Genomic DNA, 20,095 nt, shown 5'->3' with positions numbered 1-20,095 from the left:
ATCAATAGTAGGTTATCTACAGTGCAATGTAGACTACAATCTACTGTGAACCAAGTCACTGCAGGAAGGGGTGTTAAGCTTCCTCATAGTGCAGTGGGTCCTCAATTAGAGCAAACAATCAATAATTTTGATTGAGAAACGGATGATTTCACAGATTTTGATGACGATAAAAGTATTGGAAGTGTAGAATGCTTGTTGATTTTCATTCAATCCCAGGCAACGTCGGGTCTTTCTGCTAGTAATAACTATTCTTACAACTGTCATAATCTTTATTATTAATATTTATATTATTATGATTACCTTGGTGTTTTGTGCAGCTATTGCAAGTGTAGTGAAAATATGTCTCTGTATCGCGTACACCCTAATACAAAAAAGTGTAAGATGTTGATGCTTTAACTGAACCTCTCTGTGTGACCTCATCAAGGAGACAAATTGGAAGGCGCATATACACAAAATAAGAAAAATAACGATAATTCCAAGTCATCTCTGAAACGATCGTACACCAGATCTTTGTTGACCGGAACGGAATTCTAAAAACACTACTAATAAATAAATAATATAAAAAAAATGTATTTATGCACTTCTATTCATATATATATATATATATATATATACACACACACACAAAGTCATAGAGAACTTGAATTCTGACTATACACTTTCCTTGAGTATCTAAGGTCTCTCTGTACAGGGGTTTGTCAAGACAACTTGATATTGTTTGATATATTATTGAGGATAGTTTTCCCTACAAATAAACGCTGACCAAATATTCAAAATCACATGGTATTCACAACCCAAATAAGATCTCCTTGGCATGGTTAACCCACACTGATATCTCACTACTGATGCAATTCTCTATCTATATAAAAGCCAAGTACGTCCAAGGATGGAATACTGTTGCCATATCTGGGCAGGAGCTGCTAAAAACAGCCTATCCTGCCTTGACAGAGTACAAAATAGACTTCGTGGCTTAGTAGGGGATGCCCTTTTCTCTACCCTGCAACCTCTCTCCCACAGAAGAGACGTTGCGAGCCTGTCCTTGTTTTATCGTTATTTCCATGGCAGATGCTCGTCTGAACTCCAATCTCTGGTCCCCCCTCGCCAATCTTTCACGAGAAACACCCGTCTAGCTGAATCCACTGTGAAAAATTTCCCCCACTCTATATCTGTGCCTAAATCAAAACGCGGATTCCATGAACAAAGCTTCTTTCTTAGAACTGCACGCCTGTGGAACTCTGTTCCGTCTGCCTGCTTCCCTCTGGACTACAATTTGGATGTCTTCAAGTCCAATGTTAACAAATTCCTAATGAACCGCCCCCTTAAGTAAACACTTCAGCAAATCTCCTCACTAACTTAATGTACTTGCAATAACCCTTATCCCTGAGTGGCTTCCGGGCCTTGATAAGTGGTGATCACTGTGTAAAAAAAAAAAAAAAAAAACACTGGCTTTTACGAGAAATGACACCTTCTCCAAATGATGTTACCTCAATTAACAGCACGAAGCTGGATATTCCACCACACCAGACAAATCAATGTCCTGGAATCTGGTAAGGTTAACAGACCACGTGAAAGATATAGTGTCACATACTTAAATGGTTAATTGGAAAGAAGAAAATTATGTTTTCAACTTTTTTACTAACTCGGTGTTTGAGATGTAAATGAGAATTTAATGGAACATTCGAATATCTATGTGTCTCATATAGAAATCAAGTGTCAGCCCCCAAGAAGGAGACACCTTGATTTCTGAGAACTTCGACTGAAGTAAAATGAAAGGAAAAAAAAAAAAAAACAATAAAATTTCTGCCTGTGGAACACTGTTCCACTGGCTTGCTTCCTGGCTGACTACAGTATGGTAGCCTTCAAGTCCAATGTAAACAAGTTCTTGTTGAGCTGTCCCCCTTTAAATAATCTAATTCTACCCAACTTACACCATTAACGATTATTACACTACCATCTTGCATTCATTAACCCTTATTCTCAAGTGGCCCTCGGGTCTTGATAAGTGGTGACACCCTTGTGGAAAAAAAAAAAACATACAGTCAACAAACTTACCTTCACGGTTTGTTGGTACTGCAGCTGCTGAGCACTGAGCTGAAATTGGGCAGCAGAGAGTTCCTGCTTCACCATATGCAATTCATTGCTAAACATCTCTTGCGCGTCCTCCATGTTTTGTTCGAGAGAGCTGATCTTACAGTCTTTCTCCTGCAATTCAGAGGTGAACGTCTGCTCCGATGTTATCAGTCGTTCATTCTCCTGAAGCAGACGGCTCTTGTCCACATTCAGGGCATCAATAACCGACTGCAGCGTCTCGCGGACAGCTCCAGACTTCTGGCTTTCGATGCTGATACTTTCTAACTGCTGTTGGAGGTCGGCTCTGTCTTTCTTCAGGCACTCAGATTCCTTCCGTAACTTTTCGGCTTCAGCCTTCAAATTCTCGTTTTCGGCGGCCATCTGCTTTTTCTCTTCAAACAACTTGTCTAACGTCTGTTCCAAGCTGTTTTTGATGCTTTGCAGGTTATCAACAACCTCCTGGTTTTTTTTTATCTCGTCGGACAGTTGCATTTCACTCTCACTTTTGTTCTCGATATATTCCTGTTCAAGTTTATCGTATCGCAATTTCAGCTCTTCGTACTCAACTTCGGCAGCACTGAGCCTTTCATCGACTTCCTCCTTCTGCCGGAGTAAGTTAATATTCAGCTGTTCCAAACTCTCCGCCTTGCACTTTTGATCATCAAGAATTTCATTGAGAGACGCCAGCTCCTTCTGGGAGTTTTCCAGATTCAGCGTTACTCGCTGAAGACGCTCTTCGAGAGTTGCATTTTGACTTTTGGCGTTGGATAGTTCCTCCTGTTTTTCGACTTGGCTGGTTTTTATTTCTTTTACATAGTTAACGAATTTTCCGAAGGTATCACCAAGCTCTTTATCAACAAAGAGCTCATAATTCCGAGGATTATCCTGTATAAAAAAAAAAAAAAATTAATGTTTTAAAATTAAAAAGTTTAGTAGAAACAAAGAAAAAACAGCAGCATTCACCCTAGGTGGGTTGAACTGGCTTCCTTCAAAAGAGAAAGTTCTATGGGAATATTAAATTCACAAGCGGTCCTCATTCACATGCATATCCCTGTTAGGGAAGATGACGACGTTAGGATTTTGCAATTCTTGCAGGGAGGTGTCAAACATCCTCCTACATACAGCAACTGGTATTCCTGAATGGTCACGCATCTGGTACTGACCAGACTCAACATTGCTTAACTTTGATGATCTAACAAAAACCGGTATGTCAACATGATTATACCATAGCCAATTAGAAATGATTTTATCAGGATAAAAAAAAAAGTGGACTCTGCCAATGAATACCAACATAAGAGGTTCAGGCAACTATGATGTGTGAAATCTATGCAAAATAACTTGTTTATAGTGGTGAAGGTTTTGTGCAGGATCATTCACACTTTCTGAAACAACTGCTAACCTCAGTTGGTGCAAATGACAAAGCAGACAGTAGATCTCAGGTTTTACATCAGAGTTTTCCTTCTTCTAAACTCTTCAATATATGAAGAGATATATAATTGTGTTGGTATTAAACATCACCAATCTACACAAGTACACAAAATATTAGGTTGGTGCAAAAATAATGTAGTTTAAAAACTTTAAACGTTAAAAAGAGTTTTAAACTCCTCAGCCTAACGTTTACAGGGAATAGGAACTCGAATAGATACATTGAGAGCATTGCCAAGGCTGCTGCAAGGAAGGTTGGCTCTCTCTACCGTGCTAGAAAACTACTTACGCCTAACAGTATCCTATACCTCTATAAGGCCACCATTCGCTCATGTATGGAGTACTGTTGTCACATCTGGGCTGGTGCATCTGCTGCTTGTCTCTCGCTCCTGGACAGGGTTCAAAAGAGTCGCCAACCTGAGAGGTCCTGAACTGTCATCTAGGCTTCAGCCTCTGTCCCATCGACGAGATGTTGCATCCCTCTGCCTGTTCTACAAATACTTTAATGGTAAATGCTCTGACGAAGTGCAAACACTTGTACCTCCCCGACGTAACTAAACCCGACAAGCTACTAAGTCTCATCTCTTTACAGTAGAGATCCCTAGGTGCAAGAAAGCCTTTTACTCCAATAGTTTCTTCCCCAGAACTGCGGGTCTTTGGAACTCCCTTCCGGGATTCTGCTTTCCCAACTGCACTGATATGCAGGAGTTTAAGTGTAATGTTAACAAACATCTTTCTACTCATCTCCCTTCATAATGACCCCGCTAATTAAGTCCCTAATAGTAGCCCCCTGCTTCAAAGTGGCACTGTGCCTTGTTTGGGGTGAAAATTGAATAAAAAAAAAATTTTTTTAAATAAAAAAAGTAGACATTTTTTTTTGCACCAACCTAATATAACTATAATGGCATGTAAAATACATAAATATTCATATATTTATGCACACACTATTTGTTTTTCCAATTGGGCTTTTCTGTTTGTGAAAATCTGGCTATCGTTATCAATTTAGCCTCTTTTTTTTTTTTTTGGCATTTTTTCTGAAAAAATAAGCTTAAAATATTTAGTAGAATATGGCAACCCAATTAGGGTCAGCTCTTGAACACGTTTACCCTTTTAAAACGTTTAAAACGCACATAACTTTCAAATTGCAAATTAATTTTAAAAAAAAACAAAGGCTGAGGAGGTGCATCTCTCTGAGTTTACATTCTTTAAACATTGCAAAATATTTTGCATTTACTAATACGCTGCCCAGCATTGGTCAGTCGTAAAATATGATATTTTGATTAATACAGATTTTGTATTTATTATACTAGACTACCTGTGATCCGTTGGGTCAGTATTTTATATTAGCTATGGAATTAATGCGTGAGCATGACACTCGTGACGTAAAGAAAATAGTTTTTTTGTGACGTAACAGAAACATTTCTATGAAAGTATATTAAAATGAAAAAAGAATATAGATAGATTTTTATGAGTCGTTCTGTTTATAATTGTTTATTTAAAAAAAAAAAAACGTACAGCCATTGAATTATAAGTAGTTTGCCATACTTATAGGTAAATGGGCACTGAACAGATACCATAATACTTAAAGTTAAATTCAAATTTTGATATATCTTTTTTAAATGAAATTGTTAGTTGTAAGTACAGAATGGTTAAAAAACACTCTCCCATGTTAAGAATGGCTTTTTAAATAGAACATGAAAATAAAAGGTAACTTTTTTTTTCATTTATTTTAAACAAACATTCATGACCCATTGGGTCAAATATTTAATTTATATGTTAATAATAAGGTCAATAAAACTAATTAAGAAATGCGGAAATGAACGATGTAAAAAAAAAAAAAAAAGCAGAAAGTATTAACAATTGTTTATTTGGATAATTTAAACACGAAAAAAAAACAAAAAACAATTGGGACGCTGAAAACGTACACAGTAAAACAATGTTTTATTGTCGCGTTGATTATTTATTTGTAATGCGATTAAAAAAAAACATTTTCGAGGTTATTTATTTATGTCGGTAGTGAAGAAGAAAATGTTATGGGTTTATGTTTATGTACGCATGCGCAACCGGAAGTCGTAAACCGGATGTGGGATTACAACACCCGTTACAAGGTCATTTGAGTTTTATAATTATATAGATGGATTATATTGGACCCCATATATAGTAAAGATTTAAAAAGTAGAAAAAAAAAAAAAATTCATGTGCCACCACCAAGAATCGAAACCAAACCGTTTAGCTTACGATTTACTTTTTCCTTTGACGTTAATGCCTGAGCTGAAGACATGTTTGCTGCAAGGCTAAAAATTAAAACATGAACCAATAGCTACTACATTCTGCATGCATATTCGTAATGCCGTCATTCGACCTTCATCTGGCAAATTACATTTTTTTTTTTTTTTAATTTTCACACTTTTGCACCGATTTTCCCTGGCTAAAACTCAAATATAAAGTTTCATATGGACATAATGAACTACTATGCAAGACCAAATCTACAGGGACACTATGTAGAAAGCTGAGCAGAGAGATATCTGTTCACATTAAACAAACTTCTGCATGTTAGGTCAGTCAGGGAAGGAGGAAATTCTAACGCCGAACAGTTCGAGGGAAAAAAACCATTAGAATAAAAGGCTTTTCAGCATCTAGGGATCTCAACAGTGTAGGGGTGGGATTTTGCTGCTTGTCAGAAAAAAAAAAACAGTTGGAAATAAATCATACACTATAACTATGCAATTTCTACAGCCGCGTACCTAGAAAACAGAGCTATTAAACCTGACATAGTAATATAAGGGGAAAGAAGAAAGAGTACCTTTGGTAGGAGTTAGTGCCCTCATTGCTGCTGGGTTAAACGGAGCAGAGAGGAAAAAAGTAACAAAATACCGTCTTGTGTGTAAGATTATAAGAAATTGGAATCTTAGGGAAGGTCGCCATCATTCCAGTAATTATAGGAGCAACTGGAATCATGAAACATTTAAAAAACTACCTTGCAAATATACCCGGTGAACCTAGTGCAAGAAAGACACAAACAAATACACTTAAAGGGATGGATAGAATCTTAAAAAAATCTCTTGGTTGGAATGTCTGAGATAATGGATAAATGTTTGGCATTCAATAAGATGCTCCACCTCCAACTAGAACAAAATAATTTTGGGGAGGATTGTAGGGTTGCCAGATGTTAAAAAAGCGATTCAAAAAAAAATGAAAAGATTTCAAACTCACTTCTGTATCTAGAACATTGTCCAAGACTTGTTTAAACTGTTGCGACTCTCTTTGGTAGGTTTCGACCAGGCGAGCCTTCTCTTCCACTTGTTTTCGCAAGTCATCCATTTCATCGCTATGTTCCCGAAGCAACTGCTGCAGTTCTTCAATGTCCTTGCACTGTGTTTGCAAACAGTTGTTCTCCTCAGACAACAGTGCCTTCTCTTTCGCAAATTTTATCTTCAAAAGTTCCTCCTCAGAAACCTCAGTACTATCCACCTGCGTTTCACCAATCTCGGTCTGTTTAGATCGGTCGGATTTCAGCTGCTGCACTTCAAGCAGTAGGTCGGCCTCTCTCTGCTTCAATTCAGCTATCTTGGATAATTTCTCCTTAATTATCCGTTGATGTTCTTGTTCGATTTCATTCAACTTCCGCTGAAGATGGTTTAGCTTCTCTTGCAAGTCTCGTCTTTCGAAATCCAGATTCTCTTTTTCTTCCTGAGTGCAATCATAATTCTTACAGAGGTCATCGTACCTAAAACAAAGAATGTTTACAAATTATATAAAGTCATCCCATAAGTTCTATCTGGTTTGCAATTCTCTGAAAATTAGAGGAATAGTTGGCCGAAATGTCATGAAACAACTAAAAGATGAGGATAATAGTCCGCAATAAATAAATGGATAAATAATACTCATCTCAATAATGAATTCCAATTAATTAAATAATATATAGGTAAGGAATGTTGGTGTTTATTTAGAATTATACATATTAAAATTATATATATATATATATATATTATTTTTAAAGACAGTAATCTACGGACGTTGTTAGGATATCTATGTATTTCAGTCCAGATATATATATATATATATATATATATATCTTTATGATGTACATACTTGTCACTGAACAAAGATGTCATATTCCAAAAATCACATAAATTAATCAAGCAAAGTTTTTTTAACTGAGAAAATCAAATTTTATGACTAATCAAGACGTATGATTTTTGGTCGTCCATGTTTTTTGGTCCAGTATAAATAAAGGGGAAACAACTCGATTTGAAATATAAAGATCGAAATCAGCCTTATAATGGATATAATTTAGCATTAAAAATCGATTGTAATTCTCTGAGAGTTAAGAGTAGGTAAGTAATGTCAGTGCTTACTTAGAATTGCACTCATCAAAATAACAAAAATATAGAAGAATTTTTATGATGTACATGCTCATCACTGTGAATGAAGATATCATATTCCTAACATCACATAAATATGTCCCAATAAGGTTACATGCTGGATCGAACATATTGGGTCACATGACGTAAGCAAAAGAAGTAGCTCAGTTGAAATGCAATGTGTAGTAGACAAAATTTATTCAGAAAACAAAAATAAACTTAACATATATACATAATTTCTGAAGTTTTAAAAAATAACTTTCTTTTAACTGTTTGAATTTTTAATTTTTTAATAAAAAAAATAACTGATTGAATTTGTGAGAAACTGAAAACTTAATTACCTCCCCTGTTAATTCAAATCAGTAGATTTTACAAATGTCTTTTTTCGTGAATAATTATATTTTTCTACCTTATCGTTTTCCATAATTTTCGGATATGCTACTATTTGCGGTGGGGAGGTTGCCACTGACTGTGTGTTAATGATAGGGCTAAGGGAAATTATGCGTGAACATCATGAAGATTTGATAGGAACCAAACAAAATGTTAGAATTTAGTGTGGGAGTCGGTTTCACATAAATTTAATGTAAATTCACCATTTCAAAACTATTCTAGCGTTTTCAGACAGTTTACCAATTTATTTTTTTAGGGGAAATAAATCATGTACACTTTTTTTTAAGGAAAGATGTTTTTTTTTTGTTGGTTTTTTTTTTACGCTTATATATAGCATACCAAGGAATTTTGTTTGGTAGGGAGTTTGCTACTCAGACTTAGCATTATTGTTAAGGCTAAAGAAGGTTTTAGAAGGAGGTTTGCCACTCATACCTAAAGTTAGAGGTAGGATTAACGGAGTTTTTTGTTTGTTAAGAGAGCGTTTGACACGCATTTACAAGAATTACGATAAACAGACAAAAATAAATGTTATTTAAAACAAGTGACGTCACTAACAGAAAACGTGACATTTGGAAAAGTATTCAAGTATTTTTTGCCCACCTATTTAAATATCAAACAAAAATTTTTTGCTAAAACTGACAAATTGTTCACAAATTTTGAATAAATTTGATTTTAATCACATCTGATCTGTTTTTCTACCGTTTTTATTTCTTAACTTCACTAGAAACTGAGCACCACCTACAAATATCTAAATATCGATTTTGCATTTTTTTTTTGTTTTTTTAGTGATACTCAGGTAGATTAGTTTCTATTCGATAATAATCCGCTGAAAACATTGTAAAAATGATGAAAATTAAAAAAAAAATATGCAGGGGTGGGAGGAAGTACCGCTTGTATACATGAAAAAAAAAAAAAAATCATATTTCACATTTTCGGCTGTTCAAAACAAAACATAATATTTTTAAAATTTGACCAGTGGTCAAATTTTAAATTTCAATTTAATCTTCAATTTTTTTTCAATTAAATTCAATTTAATTTTCAATTTAAGAAAAAAAAAATTGTTCTGGAATAAAAATTAACAACAAAAAAAGTGTTGTTTACAGCCTTGCTATTGCTGCTGATGATGATGCTATTACTAATACTCCAAGACAGTCTAGACTCAAACTCAAAGCGATTTTTTTCTGTGTATCATGATTTTAAATTGCTAGCTCCCACAAGAGAAAACAACATACAATTATACTTTTAATAGATAAAAACAGTAAAAAAAAAGACATTGTTTTATTTAACAGTGGGTGTCCAAAGGAAATTTTTTCAAATTTTCAATACTCGTTATGTTGAAGCCTTTTTTTCTTTTTTATATATACCAAAAATACGAGTGGTCAAAAGTATTTTGGATATCCCAAACTATTAAAAGCGACATCTCTTGTGGTTAGTTTCCATATTTCATGACAAAATTCTAAATACAAACATAGTATGAACATTTACAAATCAGGAGGGATCTTTACAAAACCTTACCGAAAATGCTGTTTTACGATGTTAATATTTTTATCACTTAATTTGCTTAAAACTCTTAAAATATATAATGTATATTATTATTCATTGATTCGTTTGAAAGTATATTCATTTCTGAACAAAACAGGGGTATTTTGAGGACTTAAAGTGCTTTGGTTTCTAAAATATAACTATGTCCATGTGTATTGCTAATACCATACAAATTTATTTTTCTTTATTTCTGTTTTTTTAATAGTAGGAAAAATTCTGGACAAGAACCAAACAAAATATATTTATAAGCACTCCCTTATATCCAACCAAAGTCTGGACTGTAACCAATAAACAAAGAGAATTCAAAATTCCTGTATTTTACTAATTTTTTTTTTTTGTTATTTTTTGAGCCGTTAATGCGATCCCTTTTCATGATAAAACTTGTAATAAAACAAAAAAACAAAAAGGCGTGGATAATGTCCAGCACCCCTTCATATATTAAAAATCAAAAACAGAGAAAAACTGTATGATGTACGTACCTGTGATGTAATGAAAAGATCATATTCTAAAAATCACATAAATTGATCAAGTAGTTTTGTTTTCATAAAGAAAATCAAATTTTAAGAGTATCCAAGGCATGCCTGTGTCACTGCTATTTTATAAAAATATTAAAAACAATAGGTGATAACTTAACAATAATTCAAACTGCAAGATTTATGTTGTAATGCCTACAAATTCTTATAAGTTACTTAAAAATTATTTTCTTAGTTAAGAATAAAACTACTTGATCAATTTACGCCATTTTTGGAAGATGATATTTGCATTTCATCATGGGTGCATACATTAAAGAGATTTTTCTAAATTTTCATTTTTTAATAAAGATGGAATTCTAGACAAGAACCAATAGTTTTCATCGCATCGTAAACTCACTTCTGCTGTAAGGTGGCATATTTTTCTCTCATCACATTTAGTTTCTCAACCCACGAGGTGACTTCCTGATCCGTTGTTAGTTTCTCCTCTTTTAATTCTTCAATCTTGGTAAGGAGGTCCGAATGAGAGGCACTGACTTCTTCGTCTTCAATCGGAGACATACATTCAGATTCAGTGAACGAGGAAGCAACATCCACTTTGCTCATCTGACTTGAATCCTGCAAGAAAAACAATTTACAACCTATACAATTTCACGAACCTCATCATTATTTAATAATAATTGACCAACTTCCCTAAAAACTGAAATCCCATAATTGGTGACCCTAGAAACTCAAATCCCATAATTGGTGACCCTAAAAACTGAAATCCCATAATTGGTGACCCTAAAAACTGAAATCCCATAATTGGTGACCCTAAAAACTGAAATCCCATAATTGGTGACCCTAAAAACTGAAATCCCATAATTGGTGACCCTAAAAACTGAAATCCCATAATTGGTGACCCTAAAAACTGAAATCCCATAATTGGTGGCTCTAAAAACTGAAATTCAATAATTGGTGGCTCTAAAAACTGAAATTCAATAATTGGTGGCCCTAAAAATTGAAATCCCATAATTGGTAACCCTAGAAACTGAAATCCCATAATTGGTAACCCTAGAAACTGAAATCCCATAATTGGTAACCCTAGAAACTGAAATCCCATAATTGGTAACCCTAGAAACTGAAATCCCATAATTGGTGACCCTAAAAACTGAAATCCCATAATTGGTGATCCTAAAAACTGAAATCCCATAATTGGTGACCCTAAAAATTGAAATCCCATAATTGGTGACCCTAAAAACTGAAATCCCATAATTGGTAACCCTAAAAACTGAAATCCCATAATTGGTGACCCTAAAAACTGAAATCCCATAATTGGTGATCCTAAAAACTGAAATCCCATAATTGGTGACCCTAAAAACTGAAATCCCATAATTGGTGACCCTAAAAACTGAAATCCCATAATTGGTGATCCTAAAAACTGAAATCCCATAATTGGTGACCCTAAAAACTGAAATCCCATAATTGGTGACCCTAAAAACTAAAATCCAATAATTGGTGGCCCTAGAAACTGAAATCCCATAATTGGTGACCCTAGAAACTGAAATCCCATAATTGGTGACCCTTAAAACTGAATTCATTTTTTTTGGGGGGGGGGTATTTTGGAGATGAGTAAATTCCTATAATTGATTTTTTTTTTTTTTTTTTTTTTTTTTTTACACAGTGATCACCACTTATCAAGGCCCGGAAGCCACTCAGGGATAAGAGTTATTGCAAGTACATTACGTTAGTGAGATTTGCTGATATGTTTACTTAAGGGGGCGGTTCATTAGGAATTTAATTATTTGGACTATTATCCTAAAATTCTAGTTCTTTTCAGACGATCAGAGGATTAGTTTACCAAACCGCAGTGAGATAACACCAACTACTGAAAGCAATAATTGCTGTGGATGTAGTTGAAGGATTCGAAATTCCTATCCGGTTGCGGTTAACCTGACGAAGGCCAGAGGTATAATTGGCCGAAACGTCATAGAAAACAACAACAAGAAGATGAGGATAATAGTTCAACTGATTAAATAAAATCAATTTACAACCTATACAATTTCATGAACCTCATCATTATTTAATATTGAAATACAAATGCAACACTGTATCACAGACAACCTACATTCCGGGACATTTTTAATTTGGACAAATTAAAATTTGATAGGACATGGCAATCCTGCTGCTAAACTCATTCACTGAACGGCCAACAGATGGCCTTGTGCGTAAGAGTGTCAGCAATTTTTTTGTTTACGCTGCACATGCTGGTGGTAGTCTTGTTAGATATTGGCTGGGCAATGCAGATAAAATTATTTATGTTAAGATGTTTTAATAAAAAGAAATGTTGAAAAACATTGACTGCTATAGTCTGACGTAGTCTTATGCGACATGGACTTTTGGAGAGAGCTTGAAAGACGTATCTTTTTTTTTTTTTTTTTTTTTTTTTTTTTGAGTTGAGAGTGAGAGAGAGAGAGCAGACTGAGTCGATAGCCAGAGGGAGAGAGAAATGGTCTTCAGATCATGATGGCTCCTAGTAGAGGGAATCAGAAATGACTATAGTCTAGGCCAAGCGTTGCAGCTTTTCCAAGGATCCGTGAAATAAAGACCAAAGATGGATCAGGTATGTTTCTCCACTGGCCAATGTTAAAACCCCAGAGAACTGTTATTTGTCCCTTTCTGTTGTAAATGTTACATGAACATTATTAAACTGTATCTGTTAATATATCAACACTGTCATAAGTGTTATACACACATCCATTCAACGAACAATAGAAAAAAAAACTAGGTTAGATGAACACACATATATACACACGTCATATAGATGACTGTGACACATATATATACTCTGTATACACACATTCACTAGAAGAACATATTATACCACTAGACGATATTTAGATATATATACATATACAAGAAACACATACATAATATATACACCCCCGGTAATACAACAGTCTCCCTTTATTTTGCAATTATATCTTAGAATTTTCTTTTTACTCATAAATCTCAAGATTCTCATCATAATTTATTATTAAAATAGAAATTTAACACCAAATTTTTAGTCCGATACCTCTTAATTCAGACAAAATAATGAGAAAACCCTTCATAATCCCACCGCTGCTATACTAGTTTACTGAGCAGTGCTGTGTGTGGAGTGTCATTTATTTCTTTGTTTATAATGAATTTGCCAATGTTTGTTTGTTTTTTAAATAAAATGAGTTATCTCCCTTGTCGATTTTTATTTATTTATTTATTTTTTTAGATGATTATTTAAAAATGTTTCATATTGTGTAAGATGGACTAGATAATGTCTTAATAAATTATAATTAATTGTGTTATTAAATTGTCAATAACATGGTATAATAATATTTTTGAAAAAAAAAAAGCGCATCATTAAAAACAAAACACAAATTGCCAGGCAATGCTAGGCAGATGCAGCTAATACACCATAATACTTTCACCAGGTTGAACTTATTTTCATATGGACGCCATTTTAAAAATAAATGGGACATAACTTTGTATTTATCGATGCAATGTTACTTATTTTTATTTGCAACAAAAATACTTAGTGAATTAGAAGAACAAGCGACTCCAAGACCGCAGCAAACAATGTCAGATAAAAAAATCATACTGAATTATTTTTTGTAAGAAATGAATAAAATATTGTTTCACTGTTCTTATTTTTTGTTTAGTATTATAAAAAATATATTACTTGATGAAATATTTATTGATTGCTTAATTTTTTTTTTTTTTCGTTTTTTTTTTTTTTAAGAAAAATAGAATAATTTTTTAGCTGACACAGTTTGCTGTTGATTTTGAGTCACTGTTTTTCCAATTCATAAAAAATTATATTTAAAAAAAATAAAAAATAAAAAGGAGCTAAATTTAAAACCAAAGAACAAATTTTAAGTAAAACCACAGCCAGGTAATGTTGAGTAGTTGCCGTTAGTAAACCATAATTTTATTCATCGCATGAGACGTGATCACGCCGTGAAATTGGCAAACAAAGAAATAAGCTTACATATTGGCTTGTTATGCTGAGGAGACTGCTCATACTAGATGTTCTGCTTGGAGGGTTCCATGTGTAACTTCCAGGGTTCTTCCTGGAATTATAAAATAAGGGGACACGTTTGCATATTTATTTTAAAATATGTTGCTCTAAGTTTGTTTCTTTGATGTATGTCTTGAACAATATTTTTTTAATCAGCTTTGATAAAACAATTTTTCATTTGATGAAGCTCAAAAGAGAAAAACAAATTTTAAACTGAAAATGATCTTAATGAAAAAAAAAAACAAGACACAAATAAAGAGAAAAAAAGAAATGTAAACAAAAAAGAGAAAAAAAGAAATGTAAACAAAAAAGAGAAAAAAAAGAAATGTAGAGAAAAAAGAAATGTAAACAAAAAAGAGAAAAAAGAAATGTAAACAAAAAAGAGAAAAAAAGAAATGTAAACAAAAAAGAGAAAAAAAGAAATGTAAACAAAAAAGAGAAAAAAAGAAATGTAAACAAAAAAGAGAAAAAAAGAAATGTAAACAAAAAAGAGAGAAAAAAAATGTAAAGAAAAAAAGAGAAAAAAAGAAACGTAAACAAAAAGAGAAAAAAGAAATGTAAACAAAAAAGAGAGAAAAAAGAAATGTAAACAAAAAGAGAAAAAAGAAATGTAAACAAAAAAGAGAGAAAAAAGAAATGTAAACAAAAAAGAGAGAAAAAAGAAATGTAAACAAAAAAGAGAAAAAAGAGAAAAAAAAGAAATGTAAACAAAAAAGAGAAAAAAGAGAAAAAAAAGAAATGTAAACAAAAAAGAGAAAAAAAAGAAATGTAAACAAAAAAAGAGAAAAAAGAGAAAAAAAAGAAATGTAAACAAAAAAGAGAAAAAAAAGAAATGTAAACAAAAAAGAGAAAAAAAAGAAATGTAAACAAAAAAGAGAAAAAAAGAAAAAAAAGAAATGTAAACAAAAAAGAGAAAAAAGAGAAAAAAAAAGAAATGTAAACAAAAAAGAGAAAAAAAAAGAAATGTAAACAAAAAAAGAGAAAAAAGAGAAAAAAAAGAAATGTAAACAAAAAAAGAGAAAAAAAAGAAATGTAAACAAAAAAGAGAAAAAAAAGAAATGTAAACAAAAAAGAGAAAAAAAAGAAATGTAAACAAAAAAGAGAAAAAAAAGAAATGTAAACAAAAAAGAGAAAAAAAAGAAATGTAAAGAAAAAAAGAGAAAAAAGAAATGTAAACAAAAGAGAGAAAAAAGAAATGTAAAAAAAAAGAGAAAAAAAAGAAATGTAAACAAAAAAGAGAAAACAAAACAAAACAAAAAAGAGAAAACAAAACAAAAAAGAGAAAGAAAAAGAAATAAAGTTTGTTTCCTTGATGTATGTCTTGGACAATATTTTTTAATCATCTTTAATAAAACAAATTTTTCATTTGATGAAGCTCAAAAGAGAAAAACAAATTTTAAACTGAAAATGATTTTAATGGGGAAAATAAAGAGAAAAAAAGAAATGTAAAAAAAAAAAAAAATGAAACAAAACATAAAAAAAGAGAACAAAAAGAGAAAACAAAACAAAACAAAAAAGAGAGAAAGAAAACAAAAAAAGAGAACAAAAGAAAGAAATAAAACAAAACAAAAAAAGAAAAAGAAACAAACAGGAAAAAATCAAACAATCATATTGTTTGGATTCATCAAACTACTGTTTTCATCTTGAGTGTGACTTTCGCAACCTTCCTCAGTGTTTCTTGTCAAACTCGGAAATGTTTCTGTCGCGCTTAGGAATTCGAATAGAATTTCAAACAAAACCCTTCACAGGGGTAGAACACTCTCGTTTCATCAGCCATGACTGGATATCAGTCCTAAGTAATTCGCAATTGTATTTTTCAGTCGCCCACACTGAAAATAGAACCTGCAACCTTCAGTTTACAATCAATTTTTCCAAAAATAAAGGGTTCCATTTAAAATTCTGTCTAGATTCTGTCCAGATTCCTAAATTCAACAGAAACATTCCAGAATTCGACAAGATACACCTGAATAAGGTCAGAGATTATATTAACTGAAATATTGTGCAAATGACAGTCAAGATGAGAACAGTAGTCCACAGATTCCAAATAATATGAACTGAAATAAAAAATTTGGAAATGGAAAGAAAAAAAAAAAAAAAGAGATGAGGACATCATCATCATCATCATATTTTATTCAACAAGTGAAGCATGCATGGTCCCCCGTGAGTGCACAGTGAACAAGGGATAAAAAAAAAAAATTACTAAATTCAGCATTTACTACCACCCCCTCCCCAGGGGATGTCAAATCCTGGTGAAAATGAACAAACTGCAGTTTTAGGCCTTAACATATGTAAATTTGAGTTCTGTTTTTTATTTTTTTTAACGGCATATTAACCCTTTGGGGTTATTTAATGCTGAATCCAGTTATTTTAGGAATAGTATTCGATGTTGTATCCAGTTATTTTATATGAGATTTTCATTCTTCAAGCTCCTTGTATTTTCAATCGTTAATTCGTAGCTTTTGATTTGGTTGTTTTATCGTGGATTTTGTCATTTTTGTTCTCTGCCTTGCAGAATATGATTGGGTTTTGTAATGGGAGGGGGAAAAGGGTTATGAATGTAGTTATATTGTTGATAGTGTTTTATATTCAAATTGTCCCCATTCTTAAGGACGGTTTCTTGGAGACAAATAACCAAAGGATTAAATTTGGTTTGCAACAATAAAATTTCATTGTAATTTGCCTTCAATCTGCGGCAATTCCATTGGATTTTCTGGTAATTCATGAGGATTTCTTTTTGGTTTGAGGAGTAACTTTAGTTTCCATGTCTTCTAATTCCGTAAATCTATTTGTAGTAGTAGTGGTGGCTTCTGTTTGTAGTAATTTCTTTATATTATTTTGGTTTTTGGTAGATATATTTTTTCTTTGTTTTTCAAGTGTGTTTTTTTCACCACGGGAAGACGTATTGCTGACCTGTGTGGTCTTTCTTTTAACTGATTTTGTTTTTCCTTAGTTTCGTCTTTTTCAGCATCTGCACGACATACTGGTGATTTTTGTGGTCTTTTTTTTGATCGACTTTGTTTTCCTGGATGTTCTGATTTTGGTTGAGAATTTGTTTTATTGGTAACATTAGTTGATGATGTAATGGGATGATTAATTTTTGATATGTTTGGTTTGATTTCATTTATAAATTTGGGCCATTCGTTTGGTCCCAATTGTAACAATTTGTTTATTAGTATTTCATATTTGGAGTCTTGGTTAGTGATGTTGGATGATATACAACTTGAGGTGACTTGAGAGTATGTCTTTTCCTTCATGTATCCATCTACTATTTTCCTGGCTTGGAGGAAGGAGGTGTTTTTGGTATGTTTTATTGACACTACTTCCTTTTCTTTCTTCTAGATTCTGCATGCTCTAGCATAAGTAGGATGGTTTTCTCCACAATTTGCAATCAAGATTGCAGTCATTGACAGTGTGGTCTGGATCTCTCTGGCCACATCTGCCGCACACTGCTCGTCCCCTACACGCATCCTCAAGGTGCCCAAACTTCTGGCATTTAAAGTACCAAAGTGGGTTTGGTATAAAGGGGTCAACTTTTTCAACGTTGAACCCAAATTTGATTTCTTTTGGGATAGTGGGTCTATCGAACCGCATAATGTAAGTGTTCGTTTGTATAGTCCGATTCTCATTTTTTATTGCAATTCTTTTAACGCTTATTACTCCTTGGTTTTTAAATTCTTTTGTTATCTCTTCAGTAGTGCACATTGAGAGGTCTTTTGATTTTACTACACCTTTGGATGTATTCAGATTCTTGTGTGGATAAGTTTTGATATTTATGTTGTGGAAAGTTTTCATTCCTAGGAGAAAAGTGGCATGTTTTTCTCTTTCCACTTCCACCAGTAGGGTTTTATTTTTTAAAGTTTTTACATTTTTGGGGGTAATATATGCCGATATAATTTTATGTATAATAAACGGTGATAAGTCAGTTATTATGGTTTCTTCGGTGGAAATTTTGAGGATGTTTGATGTAGTTCAGTATCTGAACTATCCGAGTCGACGTGTTGGCGCTTGGAGTTTTTATAATTTGCCATACATATATATTTTAAATTCATTGTTTATGCTCCCCACCCACCTCGGAGTCCAATATTGGGGCATGTTAAGGGGGAAACCCATTCGCCTTGTCATGCCAGGGCTACATAAACAGTATACATGTTCCAAATGGGAGCCATGGAGCACCCATAATCCTTTAGTTACATAATCCAAGTCATTTGTGGTAACTTTCGTCACTATACAGCCATGTCATGACTTTAATCATTTGGCACATTTGATCCTAGCCACTGCCTTCTAACACATGGAAAAGAGGGGAAAATATGTATATAGTTTATAGTGGTACAGGGTAGAACTGTATTTGTTACGGTTTAGAGGAAATTGATAGAAAAATAGAAGATGTATTAGGGCTTGATGTAACTAGCCGATTGATCGGATCGGGCCCCTCCGACCACCTGTCTAGCCTTGTACGAGGCCAAAGTGGAGTATTGCAACTGATATTTTTAATTTCCTTAGATATCAGTTGCTCAGACACCAGGATCCTTTTCTGAGTCATTACGAGTCGCCACCCATAGCCAACAGGTGGCCCCTTTGAGAGGCTTTTACTCTCTGCAAGGAGACAGTCAGTGTATTCTAATGTCCCACCAACAGAGTTGGGAAGTAGGGAAGGAAAAAAAAAAAAAGGAAGGGGAAGAGGAAAGGGGAAGGGGGCTGTTGTTTTTGTTTTTGTAGAACATAATTAAGTTTTACAAAAGAGAATAGAAAACAAAAACAGAAGCTTAATGTAGATGCATTTCGTCTTGGGAAGCCACTAGACAGCCTGTCTGGTAACACCAGTTGAGTTCTGCATCATGCAAAAAAAGAAATGATCAAGTCTATCCCCCCCCCCCATTTAGCCCCAAAAGCCCCCAAGGCCTTAACATATTTTAATTTGAGTTCAGCACCAAGCAAATCTGCTAAATAGACATACACAGAAAATTTTGGACAAATATGGTAAAATAGTCCCAAAAATGGAGTGTTTTAGTTAGCCCTAAAAGAGCCCCTAGGGCACACCCAAGAGTAATCACGAAGTAGATGAACAAAATTAAATAAAATCAGTTAGTCACACCTTTTCAGAAAGCTTTATAAAAATCCAAGGCACCATTTTTTTTTTTAAATAAGCACAAAACTGTCAATTTTAGCCATTTTAAGCCGAAAGGTACCCCTAAGGAGGCAACTAGAGTTCTCCCCGAAAATCCGTTCTGTTACTTTTTCACTCATATCATGTTTAATATTTGTGCAAAATTTTAAAAAATTCCGAGGCGTGGTTATTGAGAAAAGTGCAGACAGACAAACGGACAAGGATGAATTTACAGGTCCACCCTCCTTTTTTCGAGGGACCAACAACTTTAAGAAATTGACTTCCAAAGTAATCTTTACCTGGACAGGTCATTATCCCTAATTCTTATCATTTCTTCCTATGTGTTCTTTGCACTTTGCCAGTGAACTGAACCTGCTACTTTAACTGTTCTACATTTACTAACCCAAGCACTCTCCTTAATTAATGTGACCATACAAGCACTCTGTGCGCTAATAATATCACCAAGGTAACAAACCTTAACAATTTTACTTTCAGCAGCCTAAAAACTCACACATGAACAAAGCTTCTTTCTTAGAAGTGCACGCCTGTGGAACTCTCTTCCGTTTGCCTGTTTCCCACCTGACTAAAACTTGGATGTCTTCAAGTCCAACATAAACAAATTCCTGATAAACTGCCCCCTTAAGTAAGACACTTTATCAAATCTCCATTACTAACGATTACTACGATATCCCAT

General features: G+C 33.4%; 1 protein-coding gene across 9 annotated transcripts in view; it reads right to left on the bottom strand.

Annotated features, from left to right (window-relative positions):
• LOC145259987 (FYVE and coiled-coil domain-containing protein 1-like) overlaps positions 1 to 20,095 on the bottom strand; it is a 137,885-nt gene that overhangs the window by 84,972 nt on the left and 32,818 nt on the right. For all 9 annotated transcript variants that reach the window (XM_080117984.1, XM_080117985.1, XM_080117986.1 and 6 more), the window contains exons 7-10: positions 14,268 to 14,349; positions 10,662 to 10,879; positions 6,709 to 7,222; positions 2,053 to 2,955 (exon numbers count right to left, since the gene is read on the bottom strand). In XM_080117984.1, the coding sequence (XP_079974110.1) occupies positions 2,053 to 2,955; positions 6,709 to 7,222; positions 10,662 to 10,879; positions 14,268 to 14,349 (1,717 nt within the window). The remainder of the gene's footprint in view (positions 1 to 2,052; positions 2,956 to 6,708; positions 7,223 to 10,661; positions 10,880 to 14,267; positions 14,350 to 20,095) is intronic.

This window comes from Euprymna scolopes, chromosome 35 (assembly GCF_053919585.1).
Source record: "Euprymna scolopes isolate OS-2025 chromosome 35, ASM5391958v1, whole genome shotgun sequence".
NCBI lineage: Eukaryota > Metazoa > Mollusca > Cephalopoda > Sepiida > Sepiolidae > Euprymna > Euprymna scolopes.
The sequence above is the reverse complement of the archived record's forward strand: the minus strand, read 5'-3'. Positions and strand labels throughout refer to the sequence as shown.